The 20,930-nt window shown below is 39.5% G+C and overlaps 1 protein-coding gene across 1 annotated transcript in view; it reads right to left on the reverse strand.

Moving 5' to 3' along the window:
- LOC309500988 (uncharacterized protein) overlaps positions 1–20,930 on the reverse strand; it is a 97,977-nt gene that overhangs the window by 45,135 nt on the left and 31,912 nt on the right. Inside the window, exons 2-10 of the mRNA XM_082172834.1 lie at positions 11,025–11,409; positions 10,344–10,676; positions 9,898–10,254; positions 9,609–9,695; positions 6,014–6,040; positions 5,851–5,925; positions 5,515–5,543; positions 5,349–5,423; positions 5,131–5,199 (exon numbers count right to left, since the gene is read on the reverse strand). Coding sequence (XP_082028960.1) covers positions 5,131–5,199; positions 5,349–5,423; positions 5,515–5,543; positions 5,851–5,925; positions 6,014–6,040; positions 9,609–9,695; positions 9,898–10,254; positions 10,344–10,676; positions 11,025–11,085 — 1,113 coding nt within the window. The 5' untranslated portion in view covers positions 11,086–11,409. The remainder of the gene's footprint in view (positions 1–5,130; positions 5,200–5,348; positions 5,424–5,514; positions 5,544–5,850; positions 5,926–6,013; positions 6,041–9,608; positions 9,696–9,897; positions 10,255–10,343; positions 10,677–11,024; positions 11,410–20,930) is intronic.

Genomic DNA, 20,930 nt, shown 5'->3' on the forward strand with positions numbered 1-20,930 from the left:
GATCCTCACTGTTTTCCTCTGGGATTGGGTCAGGAATTGACTGAATAATCTCATCAACCCTCTGCTGGTAGATGCTGGAAAAACACCATCATGGCAGTGACATCATTTATTCCTGAAAGCTCAGATATGCAAGACTCTGAAATGGACTTCAAGTGCAGCATTCAGTGTGATTTCCAGATGATGGTGATTTTGCAGGATGCATTTGAACACGTTCAGAGAATAGCTCTGTTCTCAGAATAGGTTAAAGCGCTGATAAAGCTGTGGAGCAGATTTGAGGAAGTGAAACATGGTGTCCAAATGTTCAGCGTTTCCTTGTAGCTCAGAGTGTGGTAATGGACTCTCTTGTCTAGTGTTTAGGGATGTTATCATCCTAGGTCCCCCCTATTTTTTATTTTATTTATTTTTTCAAAAATTGAAAATTAAGAAACCATTTTTTTTCTTAAAATAGCAGTTACTGCCAAACATTCTCCTGTTTTCTGTAATATACTGACCAAGACATAGTCCTGCTCTGAATCGTCTGTTTCCACATTGTCTGGTTCAGAGTCATCCTGATAGAAATCACTCTCCAAAAAAAAAGATATGTACCTTTAAGGCGGCAACCTTCCGATCTCTCTTGTGAAGCCGATACAGAAGTAACTTAAACTGCAGTTCATCGACTGGCCACTAGAGACAGGCTGCTAAAGAGAGTCAATTCCACACTGAGGAAGTGTCTAAAGACTGTGAAACATGTTCAGCGTTTCCTTGTAGCTCAGAGTGTGGTAATGGACTCTCTTGTCTAGTGTTTAGTGCTGTTATCATTCAAAAGCTTCTGGGTCAGTCTTTTTTCTGTCATTTAAAAAAAAAAAAAAATGTATTGAAAATAAGTAATATTATTTTCCTCAAATAGCTTTGTAGTTTCTGCCAAACTTTCTGTTTCTGTTATCCAGTGGCGGCTGGTGGGTTTTAAAATAGAGGAAGGCACACACAATTTTACCAGTAGGATGTTTTAACTACTTTAAAATGGCTTTTTTGGTCACTTATATCTGAATATTTATAGAAAACGACACAGACATCAAGACAATATAAATATAAGTTCACTCAGCTAGTCCTATCACTTGAAGCAGAAAATCCATCCTTCTGTCCTTTTAAATGTCCGTGTTAAAAGAGCACTTTCAGTGGTTTAGTGAAGCTGATTGCTGTAGCTTATATCCGACTTAGGCATGGGGTCAGAGATGAGGAACGATCCCAGCTTTTTCCCTCTCAACTTCCAGCACTGTACCTTTCAGAGTTGAGAAGCAACATCCAACCAAATCATGGAAACCTAAGGCCTTCTTCTCAGTCACCAGAACAGAGATCGAAATTCCTATAACTGGGATGAAATCCCGACTCCAGAAGCTCATACCATCTTAAAGCTGTAGATGACCAGATGGTTTCAACATCATTGGTGTGCATAAGGTACGAGGTCAGTGTAATGGTCATCATAATGAACCCTTCGCTCGACGTTTGGTCTTAGTTGGTAACGTCTGACTAGTTTATTGTCTGTGTGAATCGAAACATTCAGACTTTCACATCAGAACTATGAGGGTACATTTCAGCTTATAAATATGAATATTTTGTTCTCAAATTCAAATCTACAAGCTCTTGAATTTTGCTACTCTTTTACAATCTTTATTCTAACTTTGAATCTTTCCAGCTAACAAGAGCAAGTTTAGTTATGTCTGTTTTTACAGGAATGGAAGAGACAAAAACTTTTCTTTTATCTCATGATTTTTCATGCTCTTTATTGTCACATGTGAAAAAAAGAAAGAAATAACTGAGATTTAACTGCGTGACATATACACTAGTGATCGACCGATATATCGGGCCGATATTTGCGGGTTTGACGTGTATCGGCATCGGCTATCAAAAATAGTTTTTTCCCGGCATTATTTACAGACAGGCGTCCTCAGGCAGCTTTGTGTTGCTGGAGACGCTGCACGTGCAGCCCATGCACTGCCCCTCCCACACTAGCTGAGTGCTGGAAGCCTCTTCAAAACAACTGTAAGTTTTAAACTTTCAAAGCATCTTTTAACTGTTTGACTTAGCTGAAATATTGCCATACACTTTGAAAGTGGAAACACGTTGCTCTATATGTGTGTGCAACTATAGCTAAGCAAGTTTGAGGGTCCAAATGGAAAACGCGAATGCCGAATATATGCTTGTCATTGTATTTAGGGAGCTGCAAATAGCTAAGTTTGAGGCTATCCATATGCATACGGCAGCTGTTACAAACACTGGTCATAGGATTAAATAATGCCGACGTTGGTTCGTGATTCCGTGATATTTGTGGGAGTTTTATTCAGCGAGGTGGTCGAACTCAGTCAGAACACTCCCTGAGGTAAAAGAATCGACGCGGTTGCGACACGCATGCGATGCAGCGCGCTCGTTTGTCCCGGTGCTCATATGCCGTGGTGAGATGAAAAGTTGAAAACATTTAAACTTTTCAGAATGCCGCAAGCGCACGCAGGTTATGTGACAAAAAAACAACTGACCTTTCCATGACAACATCGAAAGCTCGGCCGAACAGCTGATCAAAGCTGGACAGGGCAGGTTTTTATTTTTCATCTCCATAAATATATGTGACGTTAGTCGTAAAGGGCTTGAAATAAATTAATCCTTACTTCCTCGTCATCATGAGTAGAGTGCAGTTCATAGTTGCATAGCAACGACAGACGCCACGGGAGTGCAAGCGCTTGTAGAAAGGAGAAAGCGTCGCGGCTGTGCTTACCACACGTTTTTAGACGCGATATGTGAACAGTCCCTAATTCATAATAAACTGAGAATCTATTTGGTTTAAAATCGTTTTTGTTTTGTTTAAAATGGTGATCACAATTACATATATCAGACAACTACACAGAATAACATGTTCCAGTCTATTTATATAAAAAAAATGTTAATCATTAATTCAAACACGTTTAAAACGAATTAATTCAGTCTCATTCATAAATACCTGTTTAATCAATGGATGAAGTTCAATAAATGTTCCTTTTATAAGTTCAATAAATGTTCCTTATTTTAAATTGAGACTTGTAACATTTGTTATCATCATTGTGTCATTTTTATGATGTAAATTGAGTGAGCAAAAGCAGTATCGGCTCCAAATATCGGCCCAAGAAAATCGGCAGCCCGTATCGGTCATCGGCTAAGGCTGATGAAAAAAAATCGGTATCGGCATCGGCACTAAAAAATCCATATCGGTCGATCCCTAATATACACACATATACACACTGCAAAGTCAAATTTTTGAATATTTTATGACAATATGTGAGCAGACACTGATGTAATTCTCAGATGGACGTCTCTCTGTAGAAGAAACAGCTGATATACAAGCTGAAGCAAGAGGATCATCTCAGCATGAGCTTCTGCATGAAGATGAAGGTTTTCAGACAGAAATCCAGCGGATAAACAGACTCCAGTCATGGAAGAGGCTTGAGAGACACTAGATTGAGTCTGGCCTGTATGAAAACACATCAGGGCTTCAGTCTCTAACTTTACTGTAGCTGTGATGATATAGATGAGATTCTGTGCTCTGACCAGATGATGATTCACAATAAATCTCATTCATATTCACAGGACATTCAACAAATATCTGCTCGTTCACACACAAATATATAATTCCTCCAAACACCAGAGAGATTAAATCTTCCCGTCTGCTCCTGATATGATGAGCTCATGATCTGTATCATTAAAGGTCCCATGACATGAAATTTTCAATTTCTGAGGTTTTTTAACATTAATATGAGTTCCCCTAGCCTGTATATGGTCCCCAAGTTTCTAGAAATTTCAATCGGTATAAATCGAGCTTTTCTTATCTTTCTCTGCCTTTGAGAAAATGGAGGCTCAATCAGGCTGATCTTGAATCCCCTCTTTATGACGTTACAAGGAGAAATGTTACCTCCCCTTTCTCTGCTTTGCCCGCCCAGAGGATATTTCTCGCCCATGAGAAAACGAGCTAGGAAACAGGAACGCGCACGCGCGATTTTAGTTTGTCCACGAGAGACATAATGGCTTTTGAGCGAGCAAAGCATAATAATTGCTCAATAATTGGATGTACAAATGAACACTGAAGGGTCAATACAGAGCTGGGCTTGCTGAACGTCTGAAACTAAAGTCTGGATCAATCTCTTTGGCTCAGCTACACACCTCGGACAAGTAAGTCAACTAATGATATATAAGTGTGTTGCTTTACTGTTTATGGTTACCTAGCTTGTTACACGTAGAATGTGGCTGTCACATGAGCTATGCAGTTTATGTGTGTGAATACACACACTGTAACGCGAGTGTTGTACACGTCTTTGTTATTTGGATAACCGTTTTCCTGTTGGTAATATGGCGCGCGCGATATCCGCATTTCAAGATCGCAGAGCTTGATGTAATTGTAATAAGATAAATGACAGACGTTACAGATCTCTCATGAAAAGGCAACAGTAGGTTAGCGTTAGCTACATGATAATAACTGTAAACCATCCGAATAAAGTACCGTATCCAAACATAATATTTTAAACTTACCATTCGGAAACGTCCTGCTGGAGCTGCTGAGTTGCAGCTTCTCCATCTGGGTCAGATTCTGGGTCAAACTGAAATGCTTGAACGACTGCGTGTCTTCGTGCCATTGCTATATATCCAACATAAACAAACATGCATGGTATCGTTGCGCAAGATGGTCAAGGCCACACCCACCCTCCACCTTGCGCCGCCTTTCTCCTCCTCATTATCATTTAAAGCTACAGACACCGAAACGGCCTGTCTGAAGGAAGCTCATTCTGGGACTGGTTTGTAGTGGCTATAATTCTGCACCGAGGCTGAATTTTTGGAAAGAGATTTCAGATACAGTACTAGGGACCACTAAGGTCTATATTAAAGCCTACAAAAAGTAGCATGTCATGGGACCTTTAATGTTTATTTGTGAAGGTCTTGTTCTTGTTCACAGAGGCGTAAAGTTAATCCTGCGGTTGATCTTCTCTTCCTCTGATGGCAGCATAAGTCACTGTATCATCATGATCCTGAAAGCACAGATTCTGTCCATCAATGTTTGAACCCCAGCGATTATTATTATTAGAGCATGAGCTTCATTTATCTGAGAGTCAAACTCATGTGCTGGTATCTACTCACATTGAGTGATTTTACTGGCTTTGTATTGGAAGAAGTGACCTCAGAATAAGTCACATCATCTGTCTGCTCCTAAACATCAATGCAAACGTGCAGAGAGTCAAGTTTAACACACAGAACAGACATATCTCTCACTATAATATGTAGAATAACACAAAAGCTTTTAAATCACATTATTGAACAGACAGTGAACGTAATGTGTGATGATTTAGAGGACTCACATTGGCTCTTGCAGCGGGAGGAATGAACATGTTGATCGTCTCATACGTCCCTTTATCTTCATTCTCATCTTTGACCTTCAGAACAAACAGTTAAACTGCATGAATGACACTTTATTGAGCTTTAAAGACAGTAATCAAATCTAAATCACTGTATTACTGAACTCACCGCAGAGTCGCCAGTCCCTCTTTTATTATCTGAAAACAAGTGCCTCATGAAATATGAGTATTTATGATCAAACACACATGTGCAAAAGACAGAATGTTAAGCATTAAGCTTTTTCAACAATCAGATTTTGTTGAAGCATTAAAATGAATAATAAAAATTATTGTTGACTTGATAACTCTGTGATATTGACAGGATTTCTCAGCAGGAATAAACTTCTGTTTGAGAATTTAATATAATCCACATGTTTCTATGATACTTACAATCTGAACATGATGTGTTTGTTTGCTCATCTGAACTGTTTTTAATTGTTGTAAAGGAAGAAATCTGAAAACTCACCAGCTCTTTTTCTGCAGATCAGCCAGAGAAGAGCAAGAAGGAGAACAGCGACTGCAGCGACAGAAATCACTATGACTGAAGAAGAGATCGAGCACAGAGTCAGAGACGGACAGGGCAGATTGGGGACAATTATAGACAAAGACAAAACACTGTGATTATGTACCTTGTGTGTTTGTAGTCGAGTCTGTGCCTGGTGTTGCTGAAAAGGATGAATGGGGACAATTATATACAAAGATATATATATATGTTTGTAGTTGAATGATCCTGAGGGTTTGTGACTGGTGAAAAGACAGTGGACAATTATATACAAAGACAAAAGCCATCGACAATGGTGACATGCTTCATGCCGCAATGCATGCTGGGAGCCACCCATAGTATAAAACTCATGGCTCCCAGCATGCATTGCGGGATGAAGCATGTCACACCACACAACTCTATATAGTATGATATTAGACTTTTATCAGAGAATGTCTAATATAAAGAGAATTGGCACTCTCTGCTTATTTCCGGGTTCTGGACTGGTTGCAGTAACACGTCTCTATCCATGCGAGGGCGCTCGCGGGCGAGTGCAGAATGAATGGAGGTCTATGGCGAAATACCCCTCAAAACCCACTTTTCTCAGGATATAATTTTTTTTCTAGTAATTTAAATGTTGTATTCGAAAGGGGGGGCTAAGATAATACACTCAGCTGAAAATTGCATTTTTAAGTTCACTTATCTGCTCTAAAAAAGCGTTCAAAAATGTGATGACGTCATTCATTAGCAGAATGCTAGCTTGTTCCGGCCAACAACGGCCCAACCTGTAAGAAATCGAAAGGACATAAGTACTGGTTCATTCAACTTTCGACCTATAACCTATGTTGAACTTGCAAAACCTACAATAAAATCTGAGATTTCTCAACGGCAATCGGGTGAAAGAGACACATTTAGCCGTCTATCCCCATTGACTCCCATTCAATCTGCACTCGCCCGCGATCACCCCCAGTGGAATTCTAATGGTACTGCAACCAAAATCAATACAATGGGGCTAAATAGGGAGTGCCAAGGCTCTCCGTAGACGGGCTCTGCTTTTATTTAGATTTTTTTTAAAATATGTTTTCTCCAACAGCCCAAGCACACACACAGGCCTATATAATGGCATGTATAACAAATGTATAATTTATAATCAGCTCCATATTGGATTCCAAGTGATCAAGAGCTTAGAGCATTTCATTCAAACACATTTCAAGAGTTCACCAGTAGTGGACACTCGTGCAACATTAGCGAGGGATGAGCATAAACAGTGGACGTAAACACAGCCTCGCCCTGCGTCTCAATGTCCATACTATCCTTCCTAAACAGTGTGTGAGATTAAAATAAGTGTCCCAAAGCACAGTATGTTGAAGAGTGTGCCAGAAGTCTCCGGATGGTCTACTATTTCCGGTGGATTTTGGAAGTGTGGATCCGTGCTCACTATAACAGCTAATATTACCCACAACCCATTGCGCTTTGGAGGAGGAACTACAAACACGAGTAAAAAGTGTTAAATAAAACTACAAAACATGGCGGATATGCGCGACCGACGGTAAGAGGTTTAGATAAAGGTTTGAGTGACTAATCAAAGTTTAACCTGATAGAAAAATATTTATTCAATGTTATCCGTGTTACAGTTCATCTGCAATAACCATGTGGACTTTTATAAAGATCCGTTGGGCCATTTACTTTTAAATGCATCATTATTCATTAATATGAGGAGAGTCTCATCATGAAAGACCCGCGACTGCAGATCAACATTATTCTGCGGTAGGAAATAAAATTAAATGTGGATGATTTTTATCTTGGACAAGATGATTGACAGGTCAGTTTGAGTGTCAGGATGTGTGTAACTAATCGACTGAGAGCAACTGTTAAAGATGCAATAGAATGACGTGATAGTTTGTCCCAAAGCTTGTCTACTCTTCTGCTACACACTCAAAAGTATGCACCTTTTCTTCCCAAAAAGAGTACATACTTTTAGGGCGTAGTATAAGAAGGTGAATTGAGCATTAGAGTAAAAAATAGGTGAAGTCGGACATTCTCTCTTCAGTTTCATCTGAGCTGTTGAGGTGAATAGCAGGACAAACTTTCTCCGGTCAGACAGAAACAAAACGTAGGCAGAGATAACTATTTTTCTTTAAGGTCAAATATAAATATATATATATATATATTAGGCTTGCTACGATAGTCTGTGTTCAGTCGCAACACAGGTTTCATCACTTGCCCGCGGCACCGGAAAAAGTTTAAAGTATTACAAATATTTAACGCAATTACGCAGTATCTGTTTTTTTCTGCGTTGTATGATCACACTCTTATTAATGTGAATGCTTTTAAACCATTCAAGTGTGACAAGACTAAAGAGACCGCGCTGTAAGTCCTGCCTATTACACACACACACACAGTATCGAGTTCTCTTTCGGGCTTGAACAAACCATAACACACACAAATTATGCCAACATGTCCGTTTTGTCGAGTGTCCTTATAAGAGCAGTCTTAAATGATTTAAATAAAGTCTTAAATGAACGTAGAGATTTGTGATGAAATGGGATGCGTGTCAGATCGCGTCTCTGTCAGCAGCGGCTGGTCTTAAAGTGTCATTAATGTTAATCAAAGAACAAAGGTAAGAGAGTAAATTACTCACTCAGACCCGGCACCAGGAGGATTCGCAAAAGAAAAACTCTTCATGAAGCGCAGTGAAATTCAGTGACCTATGTGGCGTTTCCTGATGGATCGAGGTTGTTCGTTAACTTCATTTTATACGTGCAATTCACACGAGCTCTAAGCACATGCAAATAGGGCGTTATTTGAGGAGACAGACATTTTTAGTGGTGTCCGAAACCATAGTGGACGTTATTGAGTGCACTTATTCAGTCCCACATTGCGCTGTATTAACGAGTGTACAGCTTATGTACGCTCAACGGCTGTCCGAATTCGCTCACTCGTTTTCATTCACTCCTTCAAGTGAACGGTGTTAGTGGACTAACGTAGGGAATAGGCCTAACTTAGTGAATGAGGGTTTAGGGGGCGATTTCGGATTCAACCCATGTTCTCAAGCAGTGAAAAATAGAGGACACTGACAACGCGCTGACAGACAGGACCGAGCAGGGAATATTTAATATGAAACAAAGTCTCAACTTTCAAATTTGGTCAGTCGAAGAAAAAATTTAAACACTAAATAGACCTACCGTTTTGTGGCTCTGTAATGTGTCGTGACAGATTGCCTCAGTTAAAGACAAGTTCAAATCCACCGACGTTAATCTACTAACTCTCCTGACTGCTTTGTCAGACAAAATGGTGGATTTTGATTGGTCAGACTCAGATCGCATGTCAATCAGACTCCCTGCGAAGGATGAATTGACGCTAATTTAAAAGTGAAAGTGAAGTGCACAATCCCGCACCAGCTTTTTATAAGCCATGTAAAAAAAACAAAAAAACATTTACATTTATGGATGAGCTCAACATATCGTCTTCATGTGACGCTTTCTGGGAGAATCGAGTGAAAGAACCGGAGTGTTATATGAACACAGTACTCTCACTGTTTATACTAAACATGTCCTAGAATATGCATAAGTACGCTAATTGGGACACACCATAAAAGTCCATGAAATGAAACTAAAACAACATCTCAATGTGACAATCATACTGTAGAATATGACAGTCATATTTTGATGAGTTAACACTGAAGATAACTCTAGCATTATGCTCTGGAAAGCACTGATGTGAGAAAGACAGTGATGATGTACCTTTAGAAACGTGTGTGTGTATAGTTGAGGGATCCTGAGAGTGTGTGATGTGGACTGGATTCACTGCTGTCGTTGAATCAGCTTGAGCTGTGAAGATGAATGTTAGTTCAGATCATTAATACTGTACAATATGACATTCATATTTTAACTTTGATCATCATATTACATAAAAAGTTAATATTTTTGCAGTCAAGTTTCAATTTGTTCCCTCAGTTTGTTCTGGTTCAGTGATACTGATAGACCTTAGTGTTACTGACATTATGAGGCTCTTCTAACACTGTTTTCTCACCTGAATACTTGACAGTGTATCTGACTGAGGTCTCGAGTTGATTTCTGTGAGTAAGCTGACATCTCCACTCTCTGTTGTCATCTTCATTCAGGAGTGTTGTAGTCAGAGTGATGATGAAACAGTGATATTGATCTGATGATGATGATATCTGATATCTGGAGTCTGTCTTCAGATCAACACCAGTCTGATTCACCCACAACAGCTCAAATCCCTCAGAACGAACCAAATAATCACAGTCGCCTGAATACAACTGACAGGAGAGAGTCACAGAGCGGCCTGGACTGATCTCAGTCTGTGAGGATGAAGAGGATGAAGATGATGATGATGATGATGATGATGATGATGGAGACACTGAAACTGAACACAAGACACAAATCACAGACTCTTCAATCATCATCTGAGTTTAAAGGGAGAATTTTAAATTGACCACATAATCATAAACTTACCATGAAGAACATGCAGAGAAACATGTGCATCAGGATCTTGTTTTTGGTGGTTTCCATCCACATATATCCATTGTTGGCAGGTGTAAGATCCATAATCTTCTTCTGTGACGTTCTTGATGTTCAGAGAGCAGTCAGACTCCAGACTCAGTCTCTCATGTCTCTCTGTGTCTTTATTCTTTATCCCTAAAGTAATCAGTTCAACTGCTGCTGAATGTCTGAAGCTGTTATAGTTCCATGTAGTTTTAGATTTGCAGTCAGAAAGAGCATTATTACAGGACAGACGCACATTTTCACCAGAACTGATGAACACATGATCATCCACTCCACTGATACCTGAAACACAGTATATCTCAGTGATCATTATGATATTAATAAATTAAACCTTAAAACTATTTCCCCCTGATTTCCCCAAACACACTCTCCAGAATAAACTATTAGTCTTTATCAGAGAGCTGTTCAAATCACTGACACACTCTTAATATGAAGATAATTCTTCATCATCAGATGTTTGAGTGACACTATGTCCAGTATCAGGAATAACACAGTATGATCTGTGTGTATCAACACACAACTCTGAGATCACAACGTGAATGTGTGCAAGAATAAACTGAGCATGTTCAAATTAACTCTTTCCAGACTAATTCCACTAAATGTCTTTAGAGAAAATACAGATTTCTTTACCTGTGAGAAGTGAAGAGAGAATGATCAGTCCCAGCAGACACAGATCACACTTATCAGCCATTTTGTGTTTCTGTCAGTCTTTCTCTTCATTATATATAGTTACAGCTCCTCCTTTAAACACTATCAGCTCCTCCTGTGGTTTTTAACTTCCTCTCATCTGACATACTGAGTGTTTAAATCCTGCTAGAGTTGCTGTTTAGTGACACGATGTCACAGTGAAGTGTTGCTTTAAGTGTGTGTGAAACGTGTGAGACGTGCATATACTGTGAACACACTGTCTCAACACACATCTGCTCTGAACAGTTTATTGGCTACTTTTGCACACGAGAGAATTACTGTTAGTCTCACTTCTTTCTTTTAGCAGTTTCCCACATGACGTTAAAATCTAGAAATAAAACAATTGCATTATTAGTGATAAAATGAGTTTGTTACTGAAAAGGTTTCCACTGTCCATGACTAACTTGTAGAAAATGAATTCTAACGTTGTAATGAATTCTAAAGTCTGCACGTTTCACAACAGTTTCAAAGTGAAATGTCCGGTGAGCGGCGCTAAAAGATGAATGCTCCATCACGCTTTAAAATAACGTACACCTACACTATACCCTAAACCTACCCGATAGTGTTAACAAAAGCAAATGCGACATGAAAACGTAATAGTGGCCATGGTGTTTAAGATTATTTATGAACTTTGAGCTCTTATATCATGACTCGTCTTTCACAGGATTCGAACCCAAGGTCTTCCAGCTGAGCTACTGAGCAAGCTATCATAAGTTATCATAAATGTCAATCACCATCACCATCACCTGTATTTGTGTTCAGTTCTGGTTCAGTCAGTGTCCGGTGTCGTCTTTAGTGGGTGTGTTGCATGTTACTTTGTTCCTGTTTGAATTACCTGTTGGATTTATTAAATATTCATCTTCATCTTCATCTTTGTGTGTGTTTCTACACCTGCGTGACAGTCTCTTTGTGTTGTGGCTTTGAGCTCTAGTGTTTTCAGAAGCATGTCATCGCTGGCTGTGAGAACTCAGTTAGTTTGACTGCACTGGTTTAACCCACACACAACTGTGATCATCTCTGAACCCAGTTTAGGCGGACCGGTGTGAATTCTCACACATTCAGAAAACAGTTGCTCTTCTTTCTTAAAGTGGGTTTCTGAAGAAAAGAGAAACACAAGAACTACAACTGACTTCAGACACAGCCTTATGTGGCAGGTCCAATGAAATTCTTCCTGCCTGCATGTGATTGGTTAGTCTACTCATTGAGTTTCGTCCTATCAATGCTATGCAGTAGAGTGTATATAAACTGGCTGGCTAGAGTGTGTGGAGCGTGAAAGACTGGCACATTAGGCCGTGGTGAGGAGAAGACAGCTTGAGTTAGTGAGTTATTAGTGAGTTAGCCTCGATTGATATGCTTGACTCTTGTTAGTAACAAAGTTATCTTTAGTGTTAGCAAAAGAGGATGTTAGTAATGTGTAATGTGGTTAAGTTAGGTTTGAAGAGAGTCACGTAAGTCTGATATACATTAATACCGTACGTGATGACCCTTAACTCATGGAGTTAGAAGAGTTGCTTAGGTACAGAATGGGGTAGAATTAGGAATTAAAGTGATTGATTTTTAGAAGCGTAAAACCTTTCATGTCGTAAAACACCACCACCAGTAGTTTGAATTAAGAACGTACTTTTGAAGTTACTTGATGAAAGCTTGCTGAGCATTCCTGACGGTTTGCTAGATGGGAATGGAGAAATATGAAATGCAAAACTAAACTGAAAGGGATAGTTCACCCAAAAAATGATAATTAGCCCATGATTTACTCACCCTGAAGCCATCTGTAACGTAAATGCCTCTGGGTTAATGCGAATTAGCTCAAGAATATAGGGAATTTTGGCAATATTAATATTTATAACGCATGGTCATAATTCATAAATCGCATATGCATTTACTTTATCAATTATAGGAAATGCCTCGTTCTGTACTGTCTGATCATTACAGTTAAGAAGAAGTATTCCTGTTTACAAAACTCCAAGAAAGTTTGTCTTCTGGCCACGAAGACAAAACCTCTTTGGGTTTATAATTTAAAACTATTCAAAGTAGTTTTATAATATAGAGCCTGTAGCTTTATAGATCTTTTGTTTCATTGACTTTATAAAAGGTGGGTTTTCAAACACAGAGACAGTTAAAAGTATAAATGGGTTTATTAATAAAATGGCACACACTAGAGATTATATAAACTACAAACATAAACGTACGTAAAAATGCAAACAAACGAATAAACATTTAACCGAACAAAAACATAAACATAGCGTGATCAGAATGAAAATGGAACGAAAGAAAGAAAGATATAGAGGGAAGATAGAGGGTAACTTAAATCACAGACCTAAGACCTAGACACCTGGAACAGCTTTTATAGGAATCAATATACTTGCGAGATGTGGTACTCTTTCAGTGTGATGCTGAAAAGGGGACGCGCGTGCGCGTGTCCGGCTGGTTTGCGTCTAGCTTCTTCTTCTGGGTCGTTTCGAAAAACGATGTAAAGGCTCACTTGAATTTAACGTTACCGGAAAAGTTCAGATTCGTCTCCCGGGATGGGAGAGGCTGGAAATCTTAGTTGCAAAGACCGGCTGTTACGACTCGAACATGGGTTCGTTCGATGGAGAAGGCCAGGGCCTCCTTCAGATGTTCCTTGGAGAAGCGCTGCGCCGGGGAAGAGGGTCCAGAGAAGTTAGATGAGTTGAGAGTGGGAAGAGAGAGAGATGAGAGAAGGTTTTGGACTTTTATCAGTGTCCCAGGTGCCGTCCCCTCCTTCGTGTAGGACGAATCAGCTGTCGAGATTTTTCGAGCGGGAAGATTCCTTTGTCCGGTTAGACACGCCCACTCGAATGAGTCATGATTGACTTTAACTGGAGAGGATTTTCTCCAGACATATGAACTTATAAAACAATGCGCATCACTGAATTCTGCTATCGGAATTCAAGTCCGTTAGCTGGAGAGGATTACAGTGATATCAAACGCATCACCTGAAGGTTGTAGCAATGCGAAGTTACAGGAGACATGCAGAATTACACACATTTAAAGTCTTGATTACCACATGACAAAATCGTAGACACCCCAATATGACATGGTCATAACAAAAGGCACCTCAGAAATATATCAACATTTTGGTAATGTCCTATGGTAAGTCAAGGGAAAATCTGTGGGTGTGTTTGGGACGTGACTGCTGGGAATGTCTGCTTTCCTATGGTTTACACACACCTCTTAACCCACAAATATATATATTTGTTACATTTAAGAGTGACTTTATGGGTAAAAGTCCTTTTCTGTAGGGGCTTTCTGTTTCAAAGTCCAGAGTGTGTTTGTGTGTGTGTGTTGGAATGTTGCGACCCTGTTATCTCATGCATAGGGCTGGCTGAGCTTGGTGGTCAAATTTTATGACCTGCCAATGAGCTCGGGTTACGGGATGCGATTCTACTGGGAGAACATTCTTCAAAAATACATTTCAGATCCAAACACTCGAAGATCATAACTGTATGATCAAAACAACATTAATCACACATACATACAGGAAATTCAGATACCAGTCTGAGTTACACACATTTTAAGTTAAACACAAAAGGATGTTGGTGTGTGTGTGTGTGTGTGTGTGTGTGTGTGTTCTGGAATGTCACGAGTCTGTGAGGTTGTAAAAGTCACAGGGAGTCCAGAGCTGAAATGGGGGTTTTAGAGGGGATTCTAAGAAAACAGGGTTTCCTTATGTGACTCAAATGTCCCTCGGGGGAGCCACAAAGATGCAATTTTGACCGTTCAAGCAGACTTGGAGATCAGGATTTACTAATTTGAACAGCATGTGACCGCATGTCATAGTCATTGTCGTTACACATCCTAGGTGTACATGACATTCTTCTTTCAGACGAATACAATAGGAGTTATATAAAAAAAAAATCCTGGCTCTTCCAAGCTTGATAATGGCAGTGAATGGCCGTTTGTTTTTGGAAATCCATCAAAGTGCATCCATCCATCATTAAAGAGCTCCACACGTCTCCGGGGGTTAATAAAGGCCTTCTGAAGTGAAGCGATGCGTTCGTGTAAGAAAAATATCAATATTTAAAACTTTATCGACTAAAATAACTAGCGGACGATTATACACATCGATTTACGCCAAAAAAGTAACACTTGAACTTGATGCACAACGTAATGACGGCAATCGACGCCTCTCGCGGTTCAAATAAACAGGGCTGGGCAACCGCGTTCATCATTACGTTGTGTGTGAATAGTCCCTGAACATCGAGGGTCTGGTTACCGGGCCCATACAGGGCTTTGCAGGGTGGCTGGAGTTTGCCATTAACGGCTGCTGAAAAGCTTTCTGGGATTGCAGTAACTGCTGCGCCAGTGTCCAGCTTGATCTCAGTATTTTGACCATTCAATCTGACTAGTTCAATCCACTCACTTGTCTCTATTGAACTCACCTCTCCCAGGAAAGAAAAGTCTTTCATGCTCTGCTCTTCTCGATCCTGAGTGATGCCATTAACCGTTCCAGCTGACCAACACTGCTTTGCAAAATGTCCCTTTTTGTGGCATTTAGGGCATTCCCCTTCACATGCAGGACACTCTCTCCAACTGTGTCTCTTTATATTTCTGCATTTCCCACACCCAGCCGATCTACTGTCTTTATCCACTTTACTAGGCCTCTTTTGTTTTGGCCAGGTCACTTTCTTTTTTGACTGTTTTGGTTTTGAACTTAAAGCATGAATGTCTCCTGCTATTTGCACCTCATGTGAACTTCCACCCAGGATAGGCTGCTGTCTCTTCACGGCCTCACTTTGCCTCACTTTTATCATGGCTTTTTCCAGTCTGAGCTCAGGATCAAGTTGCAAACTTTCAGAGTTTTGCATCTTGTATACCAACGACAATTCTGTCCCTTATAATTAATGTATTACATGTTTTTGAAATTTGTATGTTTAATTATGTAAATTAGGCATTATCTCATCAAATATCGGCAATTTTGCATGTATTTTCGGTAGATAGATCTGAACATATGATAAAGCCAGGTGCAAAATTATTTTTTCAGTTTGTTTACACACAAGATGAAAAACAAATTTCAGAGGGATTTCAGGATATATGCTTTTATTACCTAGGAAATCAAAATATACTGTCCATAGCCTTAAAAAAATCAATGTTCGCCATATTTTTTTAATTAAAATGTCACAGAAATCAGGCTAGGAATGATTTATTAACAAATCCCTCTGAAAATATCTTCAGAATACTTCTAAGTGTATAAGTTTGGTGTACACAGGTGCTGCATAGGCTGAGATGTTTGTACTGGAGAATCACCAAAAAACTAATTTTGAGAAAACGGCATTTAAAGATTTAAATGGCTCTAAATGAGATTTTGTCATAGCTTTAAATCCCCCTTTGGACTTTCACGATTGGTTACTGATAGAAAGCAAATGCCCATATTTGGGTTACATAGCGTTGTGCAGGAGACTCAGAGCTTTACAACGATCCCGGTCATGACAGACTTCAGTAAACAGACGGAGCTCGGTGTGTCGCGTTGGACAGCTACAGTAACTTCTTGGTAAATTCAGGAGAAACTTACCGCCGCAAGTAAACAAAATGTAATAAAATAAACATCTTAATGTATATTTTCAATGTTTTCTTTATAGCAGCTTGAAAGAACACATATTGAAGGAGTAAACTAGCCCAAAATCTCAAAACTGACCGATGGTCGAAAATTTATGTTTTTGCCTGCCGTGTCTCGCCTTAAAACGTGCACGTTCAAAAATCACATAACGTTTGCTTACACAATGCCGTGTGAACGCCGTTTCCACTGTCTCATATGACTTTTTCTCCTTCTCAGACAGAGGAAGAACATTCAGGATATCTTCAGCTTCGTCACTGATGGTATACATAAACGTATTAACCTGATATTCTCGTGACTGCTTGTCTAGGCCTGACGCAATTATATAACGCTCAAAAAGTCGCATCCATTTGGGCCATTCACTAATATGGCTGAAATCAAACTTGCCTGGGGGCATCAGCGACGGCATCAGATGCCGCATACTTGCTGCTTCATCATCCATTGTCACCTCCTTTTATTTTTACTGCTGTATCTCACCAGCTCATCTGTCCTCTTTTCTCCGTCTCGCTCACTCGCGGCTTCTCTGATCTCCGCTTTAATCTTCGTTTCTGTCCGCGCACACACTCTCTCCCGAGTATTTATGGTGGCATCGCAACTAACAGTTAACTGGTTTTTCCTAAACTTCTGACACCATGTTATGTTAGCGGAAAGCATGAGACGGACACTGGGAGTAACATATCATAACAAGCTTTACTTCATGTCTGTTCACCATTTAAATGTGTCCGGGTAACACCAGAGCTTAAACAATTATTTCCTTTATGCAGTCTCGACCGTAACACAGAGATGATCATCTTCCCGCAGTGAGAACATCACTGAACCACGAACTCTACCTCAGTGTGCTTAATGCCCAAACACACCAGGCAACGATCGTGACCATCAGCCGGCGCCAGGAAACGACCGCATCCAGAAACACACGGGTGGAATGACATCTTTAAAAAGACGCAGTGTCACACGTGTATAACGCTCTTTCAGGGAACTGTATCTCTCTTTATAGTGCTGAAGCGCACAGGGGAAATGGCAGCAGAGCTCACCAGAGATGGGGGACTCGAGTCACATGACTTGACTCGAGTCAGACTCGAGTCGCAAATTTAAGGACTTGAGACTTGCTTGACTAAATTAAGAAAATGACTCGACTTGACTTTGACTTGAGATCCAATGACTCGAGACTTGACTTGACTTGAACTGTATGACTCGAGAATGACTTGATATACATTTTTATATAAATCATCGCAACATCAATTGATGAACAAAATGAAAGCAACGGAACCATTGACGCCAGTCATCAGATTCTGCGCGATTGCGTGACGCTGCACAAGCCCAGAAAAAAACATACATCGCGGTGAGCGCGGCAGCGCGCTAAATACAATAACATCTCCCAGCATCGTTTCTTTTTGGATATAAACACTAATATTGACCATATTCATACAAGAACATTTGCTGTACGCATAATAACAGGCGAGGGATATCGGACGACGGCCATCACAACCTCGAACAGTCGAACTTCATTCACCACGTCGGCCTAAAAGTAAGCTATGGCTTGTTTAACCTGTTTGTTATAGTTAATTTGACTATCGTTAAATCTAGAGAGAATATTGGTCAAAACAGCATGCCTCTTTATACACAATAATGTTTTCAAATGTAGCTTAATGTTGTCAATATTCAAATGATAATGGCATATGTTTTGTATTACATTTGCCACATTTCTTTCAAATCATGCTTTAAAGCCAAATATGTCGTTCTTTCCAATGACGAAAAACAACATAGAAAACTGTTAATGTGTTGTGTGTTTTATGTTTCTCTTAAAGCAGGGTTAGATGTTATCAGGGGGTTGGGGGCAAAATGCCAGCAGAATTAATATGCACCCAAAATTCAAAATGTGGTGGAAAAATTGCCCTAGTATGGGCTATTTTTATAATTAGCCTATAACATATGGGATTAAAAAATATTTCCAGAATATTGGCGCGATTGCAAATGTGATAATGATTTTATAAAACAGTTCAGTAAACAAAGAGTGAATATTGTGATGTGACATTTTAGACATAGTATTCCAAATATTCTCTGTTTTTGCTCTATTTCTCCAATGACAATAGTTCCAAACAAGCCACAGAAAGAGTTATGCGTATCTGTGATTCAGTGACCTATAGTTGCTTAGTTCCAGAACGAATCTGCCGTTTTGAACAAATCAGTTGAATGAATTCTATGACTCGTACATTAAGACGGTGATTTGGCGCCACCTATTGGCGGTTTAAACTTCATAATTAAAAATATATAACTTGTATAAAGGGGATGCCAGTTTGAAGAATGCCATTTGGTGGCATAGGAACCATTATACTTGAATTGTGAATTGTTTAATACCGTTTAATGGTCTTCTGCAATGTTTGAGGCATATTTATTTTTTCATGCTTTAATGTTGGCCTAATTTCAGTTACATTTACATTTTAGGCTATGTAGTTTGAAATTTTATTTATTTTTAATTTTTTAGATTTTTATTGTAGTAACCACTCAGCTGTATGTGGAAATGCATATTTAAAAAAAATGTTGCAAATAAAACCATAGTCCACAACTTCTGTAGTTTTAACTTATTTTAATATATAAATTCAGTGAAATCATCAAACGTTTGTATGACTTGCCAGTGACTTGTGACCCAAGCTACGACTTGACTTGACTTGCTTGACATAAAGCAGTGACTTGACTTGACTTGACTTGCTTTTCACAAAATTGACTTGGACTTGCTTGAGACTTGAAGGTTAAAGACTTGAGACTTGCTTGTGACTTGCACATGTGTGACTTACTCCCACCTCTGGAGCTCACTCTTTCAAGCTGAATAAACAGCAGAATCTCTCAGGCCAGATCCCAATTCATCGGTGCGTTCTGATGTGACGTCGAACTTTACAGTCTGAAAGAGACTCATTCTTTAGCGGATGCTCTCATGTGAAGTGTCACTGTATACAGCAAACTGAAGATGTTCTGTAAACTTCACCTCTATTGAAGACAATAGTGTCATTATCCAGCTCAAATCAATTCAATTTTTCTGTGTTCTCATATAAAAGGGTCAAGTACAGTTTGATTGATAGTATTTTCAGAATATTAATAAACTGAGCAAGCCGAATGTGACAGTGGCAAGAAACCAAAACATGGTTACATTTTTTTTATTTTTTTTTATATACTGTATAACTGTTGAGCTAAGTGAACCTGAAGGTAGTGATGGTGAGATGAAGCTTCAGCCTGATGTGCGTGAAAGTGGTTGATTCCTCGAGGTTTTGAATGCACACAGCGACACCTGCTGGTCAATGCTAATATTGTGCAGAACAAAAATCCTCAGGAGTCTTTACAGCACCAAAATGTGTTACATGGTTCTTGATATATTAACATATACACGCATAAATACATACATAAATAAATAAGTTCTTTGAAGTTTTGTTGTTTCATAATTTTGTAACTGGGCAGTGCTTTTGTTGAACAGAGGGGAATGATGGAGTCATTTAGACTGGATAAAGAGGGTGAAAGTGATTAATATGGACTGGACAGAGAGAAGTGGAAGAGGAAGTTTTAAAAAAAAACAATATTTCTTCCAGTGTCTTCAGGCCGAGTCCAAACCCTTCTCGAGGCACTGCAATCAAACAAGGCTTCAAATGTCCCTTCACTAAAACAACACAAGCCTGGATACGGAGATCCGACTGGAAGAACCTGAGTAGTTGATAAGCTGTAGCTTGTGTCACTTTTGATTTATGACCCCTATGGTTTATTGTTTTATGACAGGATATGTCCATATATGGGGCTTTTATGACGATCAGGTGGTATGTGACCTTTGACCCTGTGTGGTTCCGTGAGGTTTATGGATGTGTGTTTATGACTGCAATCTGCTTTCAGGGGTGTTTTTATTATAGCAGGATAATGTCCACAGAACGATGAAATTATGATCACAACTGTCTCCTATCATAAAATCTCATATCTGTTGCCATCCTGTCTGAGCTGGTGTGTATTTGGTTTTATGGTGGGAAATAACACCTCGTTTTATTATTTATTTTATTATTGAACGATCAATAGCCCCCAAACCATTTGTACCCGAACGCGGGGGTTCTGGCGTCACCCGGTCTAGACCCAAGCAATGCGATATTTCTGACACATACTGTCCGGATAAACATCCTCTCGCCCCGACCCCATACAGCGATGCAACACCAACCCAGACTGACTGGCGTCTGAACGCCGGAAATAAAAAATTAAGTTTCACTGGATATAAAGAAATGTATTAATACAATATTGCTCTTCTATAA

This window comes from Leuciscus leuciscus (assembly GCF_965113295.1).
Source record: "Leuciscus leuciscus genome assembly, chromosome: 1".
Lineage (NCBI taxonomy): Eukaryota > Metazoa > Chordata > Actinopteri > Cypriniformes > Leuciscidae > Leuciscus > Leuciscus leuciscus.